Below are 21,385 nucleotides of genomic sequence, written 5' to 3' on the forward strand. Positions count from 1 at the left end.
TAACAGCACAAAATGCTACACAAGCAGCAGTCTAAAGCAGTCGAAAACATGAAAAACATCGCTGTGAATGTTTTTAAATGTAATTTATCTCAATTTTCGTTACCTGTAGCTTCACCAGATAATTAGTGRCGTAAGAATGAATACCAGTGCCCAAGGCATCAGAAGCATGTGAAATGAACTTCTCCGACGCACTGCACAGCCTTGCTCAAAGCGTCTCACAGCCGAAGCCTGTGAGCACGGTGCGTGCGCCCTGGCCGCGGCGCGCCGAGCGCAGGCGGCCCCCGAGGACGGCCGCCGCCGCCGAGCGAGCGGGGCGCGAGCGCCCTGGCGCAGCCCGCCTTCGGCTTAATGCAGCGGACTCAGCTGAAGATAGCCGGGCTAGGAGTTAACCGGCTATTCGAAAATTGGGGAAGGCACAGAAATTACCTTATTTGATGGAATATGGGGTCTTTTAAAAACCTGTTCTGTAGAAACAGGCATACTTTTTTTTTTTTTTTTTTCTTAATCTTTACAGGCTGGAACTAACGAAGCTGTCAGCAGAAAACTGACTCAAAGTTATCTAATGAAAGCATACGACTTCTTTAAAATCAGCCTTAGAGAATCTAGTATTTTAAGGGGCTGGCATTGAGCTATAGAGCTTTCACTTGCAGATTCAAATTCAAACGTGAATAAAAAATACCAGAGCTTTGATCATATGGTGTTTGCTCAGTGGTTTGACCACGTACGATTAGTTTGGGATGGCCACCCAGTTTTTAATGCAAATATCTGTGTTACAAAGAACACTCTAACCTGCAACGATTCTGATAAGGAAGAACGTAAGCACCACAGATTGAAGAGAGACATGGAATTAGCTACCATCTACCAGCAAGATGGTTCATCTAGAATTTAGATCTTCTGAAGAGGCTTATGCAGATAATACCCAACACAGATCAACAGGTGTTACTCCTCCTTAGCATTTATATTTGATTACTAATACAATTAATGAAGAGATCATTCAGCAGCGAGAAACTGCTATTAAATTCTATCTCGGGCTGTGCATGACATACGTTATTCAACACAGCTTACTGAAGCAAACAGGATCCAATATTATTTAAAAGAGTGCAAGACGGGAAGAGAAGAAAACATTTTACTCTGCTCAACATGGGCGCATCCACAGCACTGGGACTATTTATAGGCAGTGCAACAGTCTGATGTTACTGGTGGCTGTAACTGAGCAGTTAAAACCAAATGAAGAGGAGGTATGAAAATTTTGAGGTAAAAGAAGTAAAAATAGAAATGTGGTATTTGGCTTCATAGTTTGGGTGCTACCTACTGTCTTGATAACATACTCCAGCAAAGATCCTAGAAACATACTGCAGTTTGAAGCAAAGAGGATTTCAATGGCATAATTCTGTAGTGTTCTGGGTTATCTATGGAGAGACATTGACTCTCTTGGGAACCATCAGTACCATTTCCAACAGCTGATACACTACAAAAATCTGACTGATGGAAAGGAAGGCAAGAACATTTGGCTGAAAATTTATACATGACAATAGGAGAAACTCACAGTAAGCCTGCAGTTTTCCACTGGTCTTGCTCATCTGCAGATTTTGCACCTAGTGAATTAGAAGTTTAAATACTGACTAAATTAAGAATTCAAAGGGTTTTGACTATTTGTTTTGTAAGTACAATCTGAGTATCTGATTAGATTCCAAAAATAATGCCAAGAGACTGGATTATAAAAAATAAAAATGGAAAAAGACAGAGATAGAAAGAATAAGCATGCACTAGAGAGGTGCATTATATCGATTTGTTAGAAATAAATTCCTCAAACATTTAGAAGACCTTCTAAGTCCTACTATTCCATCAAAAAGGAAAGGCACTGTAGCAGTGTTTCATGGGTCCTATTATTCCATCAAAAAGGATAAGTACTGTAGCAGTGTTTCATGGAGGCACTGAACTTGAGTCTATTTGTTTTAGCGTACTGGATCCACTAACAGCTTGATATATTTCTCCCTTCATTCTAAAACAGCTGCATTGCTAACCTGGGTAATAATGCTAATGATGCCAGTGGCAGGATAAACACAGGTAATGTCAATATAAACTTACCGATTTCTGCTTCTGCTTAGCTACAGCAGCATGGAAAAGAAACAAAAGAATAACAAAGCATGCACGTTATTGGCTTGTCAAAGGACGCAGACAGTTAACAGGACTAGAAATGTGACGCAGTGCAGGTGAGCAGGTGGACAGATGGGAGCTCGGAGGTTCGTGTTACCTTCTTAAAGAAGGGCATTCTTTTCTCTTTGGAGTGGGGTGATGTTACACTGTTTGCACTGGGTTTGGGGGAGCGATGGTTTGCTGGAATATCATTTTCTTCTGCATCTAAGCCAGTGGCATCTATGTCTATAGCTATATACAGACAAACAATTCAGAATTATCAGAATTATCAGATGACAGGGAAAGTAAAAATAGGTTAAAAAAGAAATAAAAAGTAAAGAAAAATAAAACTGCCCAGAGTAAAAAAACAAACAAAACAAACAAACAAACAAACAAAAAAAAACCATGAGTTCAAAACACAATAAAACAAAGGGAAAAATTTGAAGGTGCAGTACATTAGGATTAGAAAACATAAGGCAATCTGTAACAGCTACTGTAACATTTTCCTCTGATCCCCTTTTACAGAATAAATCAGACATACACAGAATTACTCTTACAAAACAGACCAATGGCCAAGTTCTTTTTGTTACACTAGTTTAAATGCAAAGCTGCTTCACTGGAATACTCAAGACTTTCATCAATGTAGAACAATCGAATTTGGTCAACTATATATGAATTATTTCATAGCATTTAGTGTTAATTAAAAAATCTGTATCATCAACAGAAATTTGCAATGTCAGTAAKGCATCTTTAGGAAATTAAAAAAAAACGAAAAAGAATCATCTTGGAAGCCAAAATCAGCCTAACACTGGCACAGCGATATCTACATTTATTTTAGGGCAGATTACAACTGGCTTTAAATCATTTTACCTAAAAATGTGGAGTACGTATAAGATCTATTTATTTTTAATAATAAAAAAAAATCTACCACTAGTGAAAACTATAAGAATGGGTAGCRGAAAGGGAAAATTCAGCTCAGGTATCACAGAGACGTGAATTCTTTTGTAAAGAGATTGAGGATGTGAGCAGGGCAAAATGAAAGTGAACACAATAAACCACTGCTCTTCACCACCTACCCCAAAAAAAAGTCATGTACAGCACACAAAGCTTGTACCATAAATATGTGATATCTATCCTCTTCATCAAGTAAATAAAAAACGACAGCATAAGAAAAAACTCATCATGGACTCAGAGACAAACATACTTCCAAAGTGCAAAGCCATGTCATCCCGAGGGTAGAGTCCATCAGACACCCACTAACTATACCTGAAACAAAAGCTGAGACTTTCACAAGCATTCTTAATTAACAGTCAATCCTGATCTTAACTACCRTATTACATTTGTCTTCAAAGAGCACCCTGGTATGACAACGGGTACACAAGAGCAATCCACAACCTTGCTGTACCACATTGCCCTAGTGCATGAAGATCCTACCCATCCCTCAACGCACGCCAGCAGCACAGGCCATGCCAACGCAGAGCTGGCCCGAACCCTGAGCAGGTCTGTAAGCAGTACGATTTGCACAGGCTTTAACTAAAACCGCARTCAATCACGACCAACTATTACGAAACCACCCGAGTGACCCGCTTTCAGCTGCTTGATGGGTGGCACATCAGTGAATTCAGCAGCAAGCACTAATAAATTATGCAATGAATACATACCCGTGTCACAAGTCTACGTGCAACTACTGACAGAAGAGCGACTTGGGAGACTGTTTCTCCTGTTTAAGTAACGTGTATTTTCCCATCTGGATCATCTACAGATGTAATTCTATGATCCGTGACAAGAGTTTAGCCCCAGAACACTCATTTTGAAGTTGACCTTGCCAGGAAAGCACGTGAGCAGATCCACCCCCTGATTCTATATTCCTGCTCCTAAGAACAGTCGCAGAAATCATGTAACATTTTCTTCTAGCAACACAGTTTCTTCACCCTCCTCATAAGAATAAAAAAACCATACTCTCCTTCGCTGAATACAGCCTGGCACAGACACTTTACAAATCACCCATAATAAGGTATATTAAAGTTCCTTTGATTCTATGTTCAACTAAAATCAGCTGCAAAGAAAATGAGAATTGTTAAATTTTCCTGTTAAAAAAAAATGCAACATTTGATCAGCTAGGCACCATATAGTTCAATGTATTATCATTACTGCAGAAGCAATTGCAATAAACCATTTAAAACCTAGAAACACTGTGAAAGTCCTTGACTTTAAATGTCAAAAAAAAGAAGCTTTGCCAAAAATGGATAAAAATCTCTGGAATCTCATGCTGAAGTCCATCCAAAAACCTGTCTATTTTCATGGAATAAAACTTTCTGAAATACTGTTTTGATACATGTTATTATTTTTAGATTATTCATTGTAAGTGAAAAAAAAAAACTTACTGGTTTATATTCGTCATTTTGAGATTTCTTTTTTGCATTTTTTCCTGCCTCTTTTTTCATTCTCAGTCTTCTCACTACGTAACATCTTCTGTAATAGCTTTTTACTCGTTATCTACAGTCTTTCCACTCCCTCAAGTCATTTTTCCTACCATCCTCACCCTGTTCAATGGTTCATGAGGACTGTCCGGACTGATTGCTACAATATTTAAAGGACAAAGTGCTGCTTTCCTTTTATTTTTCAGTGATTCTCCATCTTTTTTGGTTTTTGTTTTTGCAGTACTAGACTATGTTGAAGAAAGAAATTTCAGACTTAAAGTCAAAAAAAATGAAGTCAATTTATGCCCATTCCCACCTATTCAGCTTATTTAATAATTGATGTATTTGCCATTTATTATGCTTTCCCAAGGAGGAATCCTGGGATTAGGATGTTGCAGGTCAGAACTGAATTGTACTTAAAAGTTAAGCAAGTTTGCATTCTCGCTATTAGTCACAAATCATGCTCCACTCACTCTTCTTGGCATGTTTTAAAGTATGAAAATAGGAAACCAGTAAAGCAAAATTTTGAGATCATACAATAAGCTAAAACATACTAATCATAAATATTCTCCAAAACTTCAACGTAACTAAGTAAACTTAACTATATTAATCTCCAGGAAACATACTTCTGTAAACGTCCATTTAAAGAAGCAACTCAATGCAAGGAAAATTACAGCATTACCAGCACATATTGACAAACAAATGGTTCTTGCCAACCAGATATACTTATCTTTGTGTTACATCTAAAATTAGTCAATCGGAAACCTAAGTACAATATTTATTCTCTTACTCTAAATTCTGTGCAACTTTCTGTGAAATTTCACATGTATGAGTTACTCTGCTGTATGTTTTTTGTAAGTAAAGCATATTATGGTATTATAGAAACCCATAAATATATTTTCCATCTAAAATGCCAGGATAGGAAATTTAAGTGGAACTATCATAATTCCAATTTGCTTATCAAAAAGTTGGTTGTTACAAGTAAAATCATGGTTGCACAGGAAAGACAGGTATTTTTCAATTAATTTAATCAAATGAAGCTACTACCGTAACTTGACTGAACTCCATCTATCTCTTAATGCCCATGTAAATAGTTTAAAATCTTTAGGATCATTCTAAGGTGCCTACTCTGTAGGCTAGGCTCCATATAAACTAACAGGATTGGGAAACATACATCTTTGCTTCTGCAGACAAGGCTCTGGCAATATTCACTAGCATTTTCTGATTTCAGGTATTCAGAATCTCTGTTTTCCCTCTCAAGGAAAGATCAAACAATGCAATAGCTGAATTTAGAAGATTAAAAAAAATCATGTCAGAAGATTATACTTCATTTAACAAAACAGCTAATGCTAATGTCTTGTTCCAACTCCCAGTTCATTTGCTTCTCACCTCTTAAATCTAACCCAAATAAAGCTAAAATCTTTCTACTGATGCTCTAAATACAAAACAGTATTTGTGAAAAAAGACTTCTGCTTTTTTGCATTTTTTTCTGTCTCTTGGAAAAAAAAAATAGTATGATAAGATTATGTGAAACAAATTGTCATTATAAGAATTGTTAAACTGAACGCTCCTCTTTTTATAAAACAGTGCAGTTTTTGATGCTACTGCAGAAATCACACAGGAATTCCTATTCTCTTATTGCTGCTTTTTCTCCTATACCAGAAGGCATTTCTGATGCAGCATGAGTGCTCAGACTAAACTTCTAACTTGCAAGAGAGACTCACTTTTTTTCTATGTCTTCACATAAAAAACCACAGTAAAAACAAAGAGGGATTTGAGTGGATTGTGAACAGTGCTAGGACTGTATGCACTTGTTGGCATTAATTTAATTACTTCCAATCTTAACAGCCTTATGTGGCAACAAAATGACTCAAGCTTATGCCTATGAAGTATAGAAACTAAGAAAAATATGACTAAATGTAATATAAACTGTACCAGATCATGCATGATTCCATAAATCACTTGTCTAAGGGGTTGTGACCTACTCACCAGATGATGGAGGCGTCGATTTTCTGGAACTAGGAACTATGTCACCCAAACTGGATGATGAGTTTCCTCCTGATTTACTGGAGTAAAGCAACAAATTAGTTCAAAGTTTTATAGCTCTCTCAGCATTTGTTCTATCACATTTATTACCTGTCTTCTAAACGAGCTGCTAGCAGAGAGACAAGCAACATTCCCAGTGGTGATAAAAAATACACGTTACACAAAATGCATGCACACTTTGAAGACTGAGGAATTGCAAACATCAGTCCGTTTCCTTGGTGTTCTGCCATGAAATTTCATTCTGTTGCATATACTCTTAATACTTTATGATCTTAATATGGACCAATTATTAATATGGCTACTAATAGATAATTATTAATACTATTACTCATTAATACAACTAATTCTTAACTCAACAAACAYACCTGTTTCCTTTAACTGAACAGCTATTTATAGTGCTGTAGTGAAACCAACAGCGCATTTGGTTAACATCTTTTGAAYATAATTTAAATAAAGTACAAATTTGCTGTCTCACTGCAAGGTAGCACTTACAGAAAGGAACTCTTGTCAAAAGAAAATAAAACAACTTATGTTTTTGTCAAGTTCTGCTTTGTGAAAGCTTATGAAAGTTGGGCAAAAGAAGTATTTTTCTGAAATTCTATCTCATATACTGTAACAGGAGAAGCACTGAAAATTAATGTAAAAAAGGCCATTTTCCTCTTCAAGTAATCAGTATGATAATACYAGTTGCCACTTTCACCATATTAAAAAACTAACATTCACTAAGTAAATGCATTTGCGTAGTACAGTGTTACCTCTAGTTAAAAATTCTGGAGAACAGAAGATTTTACAATTTGGATTTGGGAAGGAACTGAATACTGGGTCAGCTGTGGCTGAAGAGTCACCAGAGGTGCGAGGAACCCGACTTGTCCTGCTGGGACTACTAACTGACACCACAGCCATTTCACAGCTGAGGCCACACTCACGTGGGCTCCTAGGACAGACCTACCCTTCAAACACTGCTACTTCTTCTATCGAAGCAGAAAAGCCTTTCCACCATCCAAGATGTTTCCAGCTGCATCCCACCCAGACATACTAGAAATATTTATGCTTCCTCTATACCCAAAGAGGAGAAAGTGGCATTTGCTTTCCTGTGTGTTAATATTTCCTGGAAAGGAAAAATACTACAGTCTACAACGTTCTACAACRAAGGTCACATTATTAGTGTCTTGCAACTTCGCACAGTCTGTTTAGAAATTGTATCTTTATATTTTTGTAATGACGGGTAGAGGGTCAACAAAGAACTAAGCATGGAACTTCCATCATAAAACGTGGTTATCTTAAAACTTGTATTTGCAGACAAYGAATTTGACACACCAAAACATTTTCCCTAACAGCTCTGATTTCAGTTTATGAAAATATACAACTTACTTTCTGTAAATTCTAAGATGAGCTTTAAAAGTGGTTAGTGAAAGCAAATAACAAATGCTGAAGGATTTAAGATTGATTTTTAACTCAAAATTTTGCTTGCATATAACAAATGTACTATCTGGAATGTATATTTGCAAATACTTTATGAAATTTGCATGAAATAAAAGCTACCATAGACCACCACAGACAACCAATCTAAGTATCTGCTTTTTCTTTCTAATGGCAATGAATATGTATGAATATTACTTTAAATGATTCAAAGTATTTGTAGCAGCCAATTAAAATAATTAAACATAAATGTAGCATACATAGCATTGGTGTCCAAGTTACGTGTCACAGTCAATGCTATTTTTGTTGTTGTTGTTATTACCTGGAGTAGAATTTTCCTTGTTTTGCCTTTTGTTCATGCTGCAGCCTCATGTTTTCTAGTTTGACTGGGCTTGGTATGAATCCTATTTCACAGCCTTCTTTTACCAACCGTCCTATCCACCAGTCATTATTAAATTTCTACAGGAAAAGAAAAACAGAAGTTATGTACTAAGTAATTACTATATTTTAGATCATTTTGTTATTATTTTTAATTCAAAGGTAATTCATTTTATGTAATTCCTCCCCTGCAGTTAGTTGCTGTACTATACTATTATAGAAAGGAAGAATCCCGGCAGTTTTCAGAAATACATTAAAATAATTATACCTTGCAAAATATTAAAATTCCACAGTACTTAAGCAGAAAACTCTCCCTCATAGACTTCATGATTTTCCCTGATGGTTATTTCTGCTCATTTCATCAACTTTATTTCTTTGTGCTTTGCAGTCTTGGCTTTTCATACATTAGAGCTGATTTTGTTCTCCCATGTTGTTTCTCCTTGGTAGACACCAGAGACGACTTCTGGTCTGCTCCTATCCTCTGTAACAATTTTCAGAGTTCCATAATAATCTATTTTTCTTATTCCTTTATATTCAGTTATCTATTTAAAATAAAAATACTACTTCATAGTTCTCCAGTTTCTCTGAATTCACTAGTATGTTCTGAAATAAAGACTCCATTCCACTTTTTATATATGATTTACTACATACAGCTCATATGATCTGTATGATCTTTACCATACACTGATAGATCCATAAAGAATGGATATCTTCAGATAACTAAAAATATACAGTTTTACAAATATATAAGATACTCAAGTTAACTCAATTCCAGCTACAGCTACACAGATACATGAGCTTATGACTAGTGTTTGTTTTTGTTGTTGTTTTGCAAAGGTCTGCAGAGCAAAATTATTTGTTTTTTTAACAATTATTTAGTAACCAACTTTGGCCTAGAATATGAGTTCCATGGGGATAACTAACATCAAATAAAAATTTTAGATAACATGGATAATTTATTAAACTGCAAGGGAACGCATGAATGGGGAGCGAAATTGCCTTCTTGAATCTGAAGTGTTGAGTAAAAAAAAAAAACACTTGTAATTGAATTTTTTCATTAGTAGTTTTAACAAGTGTACTGAAAAGAGTAAAAAAAAGTAAAATATGTGGGATGTCATAAAACAGAATTAATTTCACTAAGAATAAATAGTGAATCAATGATGTGCAACCTAAATTGCAGTATCATCTTTCATCTTGGCTACTATAGAAATGTTGCAATGCTTGAAGTAAATTTTAAGATATTTAGCTAATAAAAATAAARATTAAAATAAATACAAATTTAATTTCATGAAATATAATTAGCTGCATTAGATTTTTTTCATCTAATGGGCTCCCATTTTATGAGTGAGAATATCAACAACTAATACATCTAACAGGAAACTACTCTGAGAAAGTAATTTCTCAAAATTGCATGATTCAAATATTTTATTACAACCTTAACCTTTTACAGCAAAATATTAACTACAGATATCTATATATATTTCAAATATGCTGAAGGATAACATAGTTAGAGAGGAAGACTATACTGATAGAGTTCATGGAGTTGCCATTATATATCTGCTCTACGTTATATGTGAAGTTTGCAAAACAATAGCATTTAGCTTGGAAAAAGGAAGAGATAGCTAATTAAAAATCAACAATAAATTAAAATCTGAACAGCCATTATTTTTCATATTGTCCTATACTACAACTGTCTGTTACACATCAAAACTAATTTTAATTTATTTAGTAGAAATGTTAAATCCAATGGAAATTTTTCTCCATACCAAAATAAAAGCATGTGGAATTAATTCCTGCAAAGTATCAAAGCTAACTGCTGAATTAGTGTATAAAAACAAGGATAAGAATTTTACTTGTAAAATACTATACATAGTATTTCTTGATTTTCAAAAACAATAGCAGAAATCTTGGTAGCAAGATGTTTCCAGGCTCTAGAGGTGTGGGATCAGGTGAGCAATTCTTTTTGAGGACACTTTTGCTTGGGCTGCCAAGTCAAGCACAAATAGGAATTCCAGGCAAGGCAGAATTATGGCCTTCAGTAAAGCCCTGAAGGATTCAGGGGAGACTATGATGCAGCATGTTTCTTCATGCAGGAAGGAATTCTTTATCTTTATTTGTATGGACTTTTAATGAATCTAATCTAATAATGAAGACAAATCTCCCTCTTATGTAATCATTGCAGCACTTTTCACCATTGGCCATGTACATTTTGAACAGRGTTTTTTCTTGCTTGAGCTCTCTCAGTAGTGCAAATTGGCAAACCCTCCCTACAGACAAGAAAAAGAGAGCATTGATCCAGTATGGCATTACCATGCAGGCAAACATTACTGGAGATTATACTTGGTTGTTCCTCCTCCCCTCCAACCATTTAAGCATACATATAAAACTTTTTTTTTTTTTTTTTTTTTTTTTACAGTCAATTACAATTTTCTACTTCTAACCTACATAACAAATTTCATTTTGGAAATTTCAGTTCTCCCAGTATTAGGGAGCACCAAAAATACTGATGGTGCAATATCTGGCAGAAGAAATTGCCTACTTGGCTGGTTAGAGAGCCCTAGAGGGTCAGCAGGCTGATGTAGCCRCAGAAGGGGAGGATCAGGGTATGCACTGCCCTGGGTGTCCTCCTGAAGAGGTTCAGCCTGCCCAGAAGCAACACCCACCACTGCAATACCCATGGAGCCACCAGTTAGATGCCTCAGGACTCTCTTCTGCACCTCCTGTCCAGCTGTGCACCTTCCACTTAGCTCCCCTCTGACCCTGGTACTGGGAACCCACCTACAGCCCTTATCAATGGCTTACTACTGCTAGAAACTCATCTGTGCCTTAACTGCTTGGAAATAAAAACAGGTATTTTTAAATGCAATTAGTGTAGAGCATCTGTCCTACTCTGCCTGAAGCAGCAAAAAGAAATGTATTTTGATCTGTTATTTGCGTTCCCTACCACTAAAAAARGGTCACAGACAACAAAACAACTCAGTTGAGCTACGTTTCATATTCAAAACATTTCTAAAGACTCAAAAAAAAAAAAAAATTCAGGAAGGTTTTTCTTCCTCTGTATCTTCCGTGCATTTATGTCTAAGTGGAAAGAGGAGGAAAAAARGCAGAAATTCTAACAGAAAATCTGTGTTTGAGGCCCATATAGAAACAGTGGGAAGACCTCATATGAAGTTTGAAATTATCAGTTTATTCGAAACAGAGATGGGATAGATGACCACACAAAAACCAATCTAGCCAAGCTGAGCTATGCTTTTCAGTGCTTCCAGATTCACCAGTGAATGTGGACAGGCTGCTTTTGCAGGATTCTGTGCCTGCACATCCCTTGTTTTGTCACAGGACAGAGTAGAACAAGTCTTTCTCACTGTCAAACCTGAAAGTTTGAATCCGCATTACCACCTTTTCTGTGTTTCATRTATTGAAAATTAAAAGACTATTAATCGCCAATAAAAGTCCATTGCCTGTGTTTCTTTAGCCTCTGACCACCTGCATTTCTACCTCTGTMAAGGAAATACATAATGACTCAACACCAGTAGAGTTCATCAGTCAGAGCAAYCAAGACTTTTCACACACAGCAATCAAAAAAAGGACGACTTAAAACAGGACAAAAATGTAATTTCAAAAGTATGGGCTGTTCTAGTCCCTTATGCTGACTTTCTACCTCTTCTGCTGTAGATCTCCATTTCTAGATGGACCATTTTGTAACAAAACACAATGGAATAGGACGAAAAGCTGGGAAAACTCCTAAAACAAAGGAATCATTCAAAGAGAGCAGCAGGAGCTGCTTAAGAAGGTTTGCATGGGAAAGTTACCACATTATTTGCTTTGGACCTTCTTTCCAAGGAAGGGCAAAAGAGAAAGGGTTTAGGTATTTGAAACTCTGTAAAACTTGAAATTTTTCCAATGGGAACTACTGGAAAAGAAAACCAATGCAGCAAACACTGGTAAGAGCCTTTTCAGACAATTGCTATGTTCATCTTGAAACTTACCACATCGACTTTTCAATTTGTAATTGTTAATAAAAAAGATATATTGTATGCATCAGGGAAATAACTTCAGGGAAAAAATGAGCCCTGAAGATGTTGGGCTTTTTTTGAGATGAAGTCCACGAATAGAGGAGGCTGGCTGCTGAAAACCCTCTGAGCGTTAGAATGGTGAAACCCATATTTTACTATTAAATATGCAGGTATAGATTTTTAATGCCTCCAAGTAAGCAATAATTTGACTGTAAGGAATTTATGCCATTGCCTGCAATGAGTAATAGTATTTCAAGGAACATATAATTCCTTATATACAGTTATCTTGTTTATAGAACATTTGTATAGCGCTTTGACAATGCAAAGTGCTGTCTTAATGTTAAAAATTGGTAGCACTAGTACTCAAAAAGTAAAAAGAGTGGTGACCATTAAAGAGAGCTTCACTTACTCCTTTAGTTTGACTTACTTCTTTAACATGAAGAAAATCTTTAGCTTCAAATGAGATGGCCATGCCTGGGACTGGAACATCATCATCATGAGCTGCACTGTAACCAACATTTGTCCGAACTGCAAATGCAACAGGTTTTGTCTGCAAAGTGAAAGATTAACAGCATGAAGACTTCCCTCACAAATATGAACGTGTATACACACACACAGGGGATGATTTCTGTAAGCTGTCTTTTTAAAATCATAAAAATGACAAAGAACCCTGAAAACACATAGTCTATTATTCTCAAAATATTTGTTGACAACATGAAGGCAAAATTCACTTGTTGAAAACGGCTGACATTTTGTTCCAAAGCCACTGAATCATTAGCAAAGCTCGTGAACACACATCATTCTCATTCAGAAGGTCAAAGTCTTCCAAAGTAACTAAGGGCGTACAGAAGCACCTAAAATCACTAATTACTGTGGAAAAAAGAGCAAAAGTATATGTTAAATGTATTCTGTATCAATGTATTTTGTGAAAAATCAATATTCYAGAACCATATCAGAAACTCAAGGACAACAAATTTTTTTCACATTCTTAAATTGACAAGTTCCTTCCCCAAATGCATTCCTATGCTATAAATGGTCCACATAAAACAGCAGGAAGCATTCTGTTTACTTACCTTAGTTACTTAGTATCAGTTCACTCATTTTATAGACAAAAAGATCTTTTTGTAGCTACCAGCACTCAGATGTCACTTGGGATAAGCCAGATCAGCCATTAGCAATCAAAAACCAGTTTGCAATCCAGATACCACGCTTGGATACAATGGCATCKCACAGTAAATCCTCATTTGGTGATGACTTTATTAGAGATTTCGAATCACAGTTCCATGCTTAGGTGGTGGTGCAACAAACTCGCATGGCACTGTTTCAAGAAGTAYGTTTGAATTTGCATAGAGTGTATTATTCTGCTTTCATATCAATCGCTAGGCCCCCCATCACCTTCAAGGGCACAGTATGAAAACAAGGRAATCAGTTGAATAACAATTAACTATTTTCCAAAATAAAATCAGGCTTCAAGTTAGTAACACTAGAAGTTTAAATTGCAAAGGTCTACTTTAGTTTGCTAATAAAGAAATAGAATAAAAATATATAATAATGGGAATTCAAGTATACAATTTAAGAGTAAAAGTCATGAAATTCCAACATGGATATGGCCAAATCCACAGTAATTTGGCTCCACTGCCTAAGCAGTGTGGTCCCATTCACATCAACAGCAGAAGAATTAAAAGAACGAGGCATTACTGAGCATCTAAGTCCAAAATAACATGTAAGCCTTGGCACTAAGGATTTACCTAACTCTAATGCACTTAAAAATTGAGCATATCCTCTCCAGCTGAGCTGAAAGTCCCTACCTGCCTGCAGTTCTGCTTCTGTGCTTGCCCAGAGCTACCTCACGCTACAGAACAGCCAACATGCCAACTCCCACCTAATCTTCAGGGGCATTATAAGAACGGCAGAGGGATGCCAGTGCCCACCAGCACTGGCTCAGCACGACCCCTTCCTGCAGGTGCCTTCTGAGAGCATGGCTAATGCATCCTGCCAGATTGCCAGGCCACCACCAAATACCGACTTTGACAGACTTGCTGGTGTCCACACTCCATATGAAAGCTCATGCCAGTATTTGCTCTCAGTTAATTAAAGGATTTAAATTTTGTTTTCAAGAAGTAATAGCAAGAGGAGTCAAGGGAACACAGCGCTGGCCCACCCCAGCAGCTCCCACAGCCCTGGGGCCGCTCTGCCAGCCTCCTGCAGAACTTTTCTTTCCAAGCACCATCAATGCTGAAAACCTTTCTGCACAGGTACGAATTAAGCAGGCATTAAAGCCGCTGTCCAGCTCAGCCCAGTCTACATTTACAGCACTACTTTTTTTCCCTCAGTGCTGCAACCGGAATACATCAGAATAACCTTTATTTCATACCAAACAACATTTTCAGCTTGCTCTTCTGGCAGAAGCTACCAAGCATCACAGTGTCCCTGGGACCCCTGAGACTTCCTTCCCCTGCTAAACTTTTTGCCCACCCAGAAGTCCTCCACTCTGCTCTCCAGAGGTGAACTAAGTCTAACAGAAGTGGTTCTAACTGAGGAGGGTATGGCATTCCTTTTCATCTCAAAACATACTAATGTCTCTACAGGACAATTTTAGTCGCAGTATTAACGAATTCATGGCTGCCCATCGGAACATAAGCAACAAGCAAACATAGCTGGTACCTATCATCACTGTATGGCTTGGCTGAGAGATGTGATATTCTGCTGAGACAGCAGATAAAGAAATCTCATTTTCTACAAGAAGAATTGCTTCTTCAAGGGGAGCATATGAAAATGCATCACAGATTCGTAACAGAAAACTCAGACACCTTAAAGCAAAAATCATGCAATCTTTTCCTGATTACCAAAAATACTCTATTCAGGTTTATTCTGACAATTTGCATAGTGATGGAGGAAAAAATGTGCAATTAAAATATATGATAATAATAATGAGGGAATTGTATCAATAATTCTAAAGACAATATCATGCTACCTAGCCTGGAAAGGAAGATTAGAAATAAAGTAAGAGAAGGTTCCCTATTGCTTATTTTAGGTATAACATGTGGCAAAGGTCACAGCGTTCCAGTAAGGTAGATGTTAAAACTACTTGAATAGGACCTGTTTTCAAATAAACTACTGTAGTCAAACAATTTATATTTAAGTGTGCATTCTAGGGAAGATTTTTAATTTAAAGGATTAAACTATTAGATTTTTCATAAGTGTGGTCAAAAGAGTCTCTGTGCCCAGAAATGGTGCAGAAAGTTTCAAGAGTAAATTTTGGAAGGGGACTGCAGAATAGGGATCATATTTATGTGGTATTTAAGTAGGTATTTGTACATAGAGATCATCAGACAATCMTTAATTCATAATAATAATAAAAAAGTGCAAAGTTTGTGTACAATAGAGCATGGAAAAGGCCTTTACTCTATTCCTTCTGTTTCTAGTTCTATAATTAATGGAAATATCTTAAGCTATGTTGGGTAGGAAGAGCTTTAAAGACTGAAACTGGTACCATTTTAACCGGTACTTATTTAAACTAGAAGGCATGCAGTAGACTAAAAAAATTAAAGGTAATTGAGTATATTTAAAGGTTGCAAAATCTGGCTATAATTATTCTGTTATATATTCATACTTCTCTCTATCTTAGTGTTTAAAAGTCAGATGACYAGCTTTGAGATTTAATAAAAGAGTTTCAGTTACCTGAGATAGAAATTTTAGATGGTTAGTATAATCCTTACACAAGTTATTTCCACAGGTTTATATTACTACAGAACCCAAGTTACATACTGACAAAGTTACACACATACACGCTTTTACCAGACCAAGGTAACTTAAAAACTCTGAGTTTTGGCATTTATGTGTTGCAAGTTTATTGCTCATACATTTCTTCAAGCACTTCTTAGTGCACCAACTACTGCTTCTGTATTTTCTCAAAATATTTCTTACTTTATCTGATTCTCTTTATCTATCAATTTACTTACACATGTATCAGTCATTTCTTTCTTTCTTGGTGCCCTCTTACTAACAATGTCATGAATGCTGTGGTTGTGACCCACTGCCTATTTTTCCTATCTGTCTCCCCACTTTTAAAATAATTCATCCCAAGGGTTCAAAATCTTTCCTAGTATTTAGTCCCAACTAGAATACTATAAATCAAATAATTGATTTTTTCCTTTTTTTTTCTTCCCAGGTCACCTATTCTGGAAAAAAAATACTAAGAAATATGGATACTACATGAAAAATAGTAACAACATAAATATTTTTTTCTGCTGCTGTTGCAACATGCTGGAGATCTTACTCAAAAGGTATAAGGAGTAATAGACAACTGGACTACATTTACTCTGTGCAACAGAATAAAGTCCAAACAAGGAATGATATTAATAACTACAGAAACACACACATGAAAATCAAATTTGATCCAAATTCATGAGCTGACAAGAAGGGAATGTGGAAAAATACAAATGACAAGAGGTTTAGATGAGTTTACTGCCAACTCTTATTAGCATCCACCCCGTGTTAGAGGATGATAGCCACAATAATATAAAAACAAAACAATCGAAACCCAACAGCTGGCTTATCTCCTTGCAGTGGACACTTTTCTAATAATCTGAACTCTTTCAATGCAATGCAAACAGAAGTTCAGGCACCTAATACAAATTTCTCGACTCCAGGATGGGGGAAAGGTACGTAAAAGCTAGGCACGCACATCCCTTAAGAAACCTCCTTGTTCACCTTATTAAGCTGATGAACTGCTAGAAGGGCAGCAACCCCCCCCCCAGCAATCCAGCCTAGCAGCTCCTCAACTATTCTCTCAACTTTAATTAGCACTCAGTTCCGATATATAAAAAAATAGCCAATGGCTACAGAATTAGGATGGAGCAAAGAAGAAGAAAGTCACACAGGCACTGAATTCAGTAATATCAAGTGCATTCCTTGAAAAATAAAAGCTAACATAAAGTACTGGCTTTTAGTATTCATATACAAAAACACAACTTCCCTGAATTTAAAAATTACAGACTAACAGAGTTGATGCTTTCTATGCTATTATTCATTTCAGTACACAAAATAGATGTATCAATATATATTAAATTGTCAAAACTCCTAAATAATACTTCAGCATTTATTGCAACATAGAATATATCATTCACTGTTATTAGGAATTATTATTTTATAAAGCATTGTAAACTCTCATTGTAAAGGAATAATTTTTGCCAAACACTGACAGACAGGATAACGTACTTGCTTATCCATTCTCAGATAGTTTCATCTCTGAACTTTCATCCAAAGTTCAGAGTATTTTGATCTATTCCTAATAGTAGCAGTGGATGAAGGACTCTAGGTTGACTGAACACTTAATACCATCCCCTGCATCACAACAAACAGACATATTCAGCAAGATAATGTCCTTGACATACTTCTCAGAAGTAGTCTGCAATTTCCTATTAGAATGCAATGTCTGACTACTGAAGAAAAAGAGAAATGGAAACCCTAAAACTAACTTAATCGAAAAACAAGTGAAAATAAGTAGCAAGTAAAAATCCTCTTTTATTTACTGCTATCAAAACAATTACTATGAAACGCCCAGCAGATTAAAAAAAAAAAATCTTTAGCTTCTTTAGCTACAGATATATTCCGAAACAGTATGACAGTATGTCCCATATTTTAGATAGTCTGTTATACTGGTAGAAAGGGAGACTCGATTTCCATGGAATTAGTCATGCAGTTAATCTTAATTGAATATTCAAAACTCTAAAAGTTAAACACTAGCCTTTTCACATAGATAAATCACTTTAAACGTTCCTTAGAACTGTAAAATTGAGCACTTTTTCTTTTCTTGAACTACAACCTTGAAGTAAAACAGCTAGTTGTTATGTAATTCCTCACCTTTCTAGTTCAAAAAAACCAGGGCCTTATGCAAAAAAAAAAAAAATCTCTTTTTATTTGAACATATGCATATTTTTAAATACATGTAGCATTTGCTTACACATGCGACAGGTCTAAAATTAGACTGGCTCAGAACAGTTAAGCACTTTCTATTCATTCTCTAAATCCCATGAAAATGTGATAGCAGTTTAGCACTCAGTTAATCCACAGTCTGAACTATAAGGACAGATGCTCCCAGATGTTAAACAGTTTAAAATTTTCTCTCTCCTAAGAGAAACAATGCATCTTGAAAATCTTCAGGATGCATATTTCCACTTTATTTTCAGTTCTTCTCCTGCAAAAATACATCACTAGACAGACAAAATAACCCCAAAAGGAGAAAAGTAACCAGACCATGAACATAATCTGTACTATTAGKGCAGGAGGTAACACACTTCAGTTTGGGATTCTTCACGAACCAAGAACAAATTCTGATTTAAACTCAGAATATAAACCAATGAGACTACATTCACTCACTCTCAAAAAAACCTTTGGCTCCAGACTTTTGGTAATGAACATAAATTTAAGTAGAAATTAAAGTAGGACTAGGGAGTTCTTGCTTCAGAATAATGATTTTTCCCTCTGCATCTTATTTCTTCTTTTTGGTTCACAAGTCACAGTCATTTTTTACAAATTCATGCACACCCTCATTACTAAGTCAATACTAATTATGGTATGATGGTCTGCTATTTATATTCTCTCACTCCTGTTTTATGAATAACTTGTATTCAAATACATGAACCAGCATTTACACAATAGCTGTCTCAGGCAATTAATTGTTTAAACAAATATTAGTTTGCACCTACTTGATTGAACTTTTATTTGAGAAACATTTCACTCAAAGCACRGCAAAATAATATAACCTGTTTTCTAGTAGTATACTTAAAACATGTCAGGATCCACTTTTTTCTATAGCTCATTTCAAATTTCTTATGCCGTGCCATAAACCCAGTGGATGCAGTCCCTGAGGATCCTATCCAAGCAGGCAAGTTTTCTGACACAGAATTTGCTCACAGAAYAGGTCACCTCCCTCGTGGCCACTAATTTTGGGAATGTTGCTTGATAGAAGGGGAATAATCAAGGTATGTCTATTCCCCATCCACCACCAGAACGTAGAAAAACAGATCAGAGCATTCTCCAAACTACTTTCACTTACCCCTGAGGCTGTCCTACGTGAAACACTGACCTTAGGGCTGAAGAAATGCAAGCAGGACTTAAAGCTGCCTTTACTTTCCTCAATTCTAGCTGATGAGGATCTAGGGCCTCTGATCCATTCTCACTTCCATCTTTATTAAATCATTCCAACAGCAGAGTTACGCTGTATTTACAGTAGTGAAACTAGACTCCTAATCAGAATTATGGAGATCATGCTAAGGCAAGAACCGACTCAGAAAWTGACTTCAGCTATCATTTTGATGAAGTGCTTGTCAAAGTTGGCATTTGTGCTCAAGTTCAGAGAATTTGTCTCAAAGCAAGTCTCCTCCCTTGCTATTTATACCTAATGCTACACCTCATTCAGCATATCCCCTTTTCACGGATGCCTGTAACTACATCCTGAAAGCAAGGAATTATTTTTCTCTTGGGTAATGAATATAACGGGTAATGAGTCTTTCTAGAAACACAGCCAGGTCTGTACTCATCAAAGTTTAAAAAAACAAATAATATTTTTCAGATAAGGTAAGATGATACTATTCTTCAACTTTTCATTAGTACTCTTGGTAAGGAGTAAATATATCAAATAATGACCTACAYATAGCACTGTATACACAGAGCCCATACACACTATTTGTGCCATAAGAATTATTAATAMTGCACATAGGATAAAATCAGTAAGAATGTGATTGCCCAGTAAGGGCAGTCTTAAAATATGCCACTTTGTTTTATCCTGTTGATAACTGAAAGTCAAATATATAAAGCCAAAAGAAGTTCAAAACATAAATGTTCTCCCAAATTACCAGATTTTCATGAGCAATTCTTTTGATTATTTTAAAGACGTTTACAATGTTATAAAATATACACTATGATAGAAGCAGCTTAAGTAAAGAACAGAAATTTCAGGTTTCCTGATAAAGAATGCAAAAAAGGAAAACTAGTATCAGCAGTACAAATACAGTGCCAACCAATTCTATAGTCTTAGATAAATTTGGTACTTATTTGACTGTTAAGTTTATCTCAGGAATGATTAAATATCGTCATGGAATGAGGTAACAAGGGACCGTAACTGATACCACAGTATACTAAAGACAGCTATGGAACTCTTAGTTTCAGGTTACATATAGAAACAATATAACAAAGAAATAAATATGTTTTAAGAATAAAAAATATTTTTTTTTACTTAAGCAGCAGTTTTTTTTTCAAACAATGAGCAATTTTTACCAAATTGAGGTCACTGAAATTCATTCAATTCAAGCATTTACTGCACAGCATATACTGCAAAAATAATCTAGTGCTTATACAACAAGAATAAACATTTTGTAAATAAAATTGTATATTACRTTTTGTAGATCATATTGTTCATAATTTATCTTAACTATTACCTATTGTGTTGTAGCTGGAAAAAAAACCCAAAATAACWAATAGAAGACATTTGTGATTTTTACTTTCTTATTTTGCTATACTAATACGTAACTCTGTTACCCAAGAAATCAAAATCACCTGAGTATACAAACAATTCACAGGAAATTTACAGCCTAAATTCTGATTATTACTGAAGCCACATTACAAATAAGTATGTAATTGTTCAACCTGTAAAGATAGTATCTGCTCAGCAGCTTAATGCTAAGCAAGCATTGAYAATTTGTGGATGGCCCAAGAGAAAATTAGAGTAAACCTACTGCCACTAGAAGCAGCAGTCAATGATACGRCTTCCCAGCAAGGATTAAGCCTTCATTTTATTTGTGTGCACATGTATCAGACAAGTCTGGTAGCAAGACAGACTCATGGAATAACTGAGGTTGGAAGGAACGTCCARAATCACCGAGTCCTACCCCCTGCTCAAAGCAGGTCTAGGCAGATCAGGTTGTTTAGGGCCGTGTCCAGTCAAGTCTTGAACACCTCCAAGGACAGAGG

The 21,385-nt window shown here is 35.9% G+C and overlaps 1 protein-coding gene across 2 annotated transcripts in view; it reads right to left on the reverse strand.

Annotated features, from left to right (window-relative positions):
• Positions 1-21,385, reverse strand: part of CACNB2 (calcium voltage-gated channel auxiliary subunit beta 2) — a 262,022-nt gene that overhangs the window by 28,564 nt on the left and 212,073 nt on the right. For both annotated transcript variants that reach the window (XM_085318357.1, XM_085318359.1), the window contains 4 exons: positions 12,840-12,962; positions 8,344-8,480; positions 6,546-6,622; positions 2,255-2,388 (listed from right to left, as the gene is read on the reverse strand). In XM_085318357.1, the coding sequence (XP_085174483.1) occupies positions 2,255-2,388; positions 6,546-6,622; positions 8,344-8,480; positions 12,840-12,962 (471 nt within the window). The remainder of the gene's footprint in view (positions 1-2,254; positions 2,389-6,545; positions 6,623-8,343; positions 8,481-12,839; positions 12,963-21,385) is intronic.

This window comes from Rhea americana, unplaced genomic scaffold (assembly GCF_003343005.1).
Source record: "Rhea americana isolate MKP2758 unplaced genomic scaffold, rheAme1 scaffold_53, whole genome shotgun sequence".
Taxonomy (NCBI): domain Eukaryota; kingdom Metazoa; phylum Chordata; class Aves; order Rheiformes; family Rheidae; genus Rhea; species Rhea americana.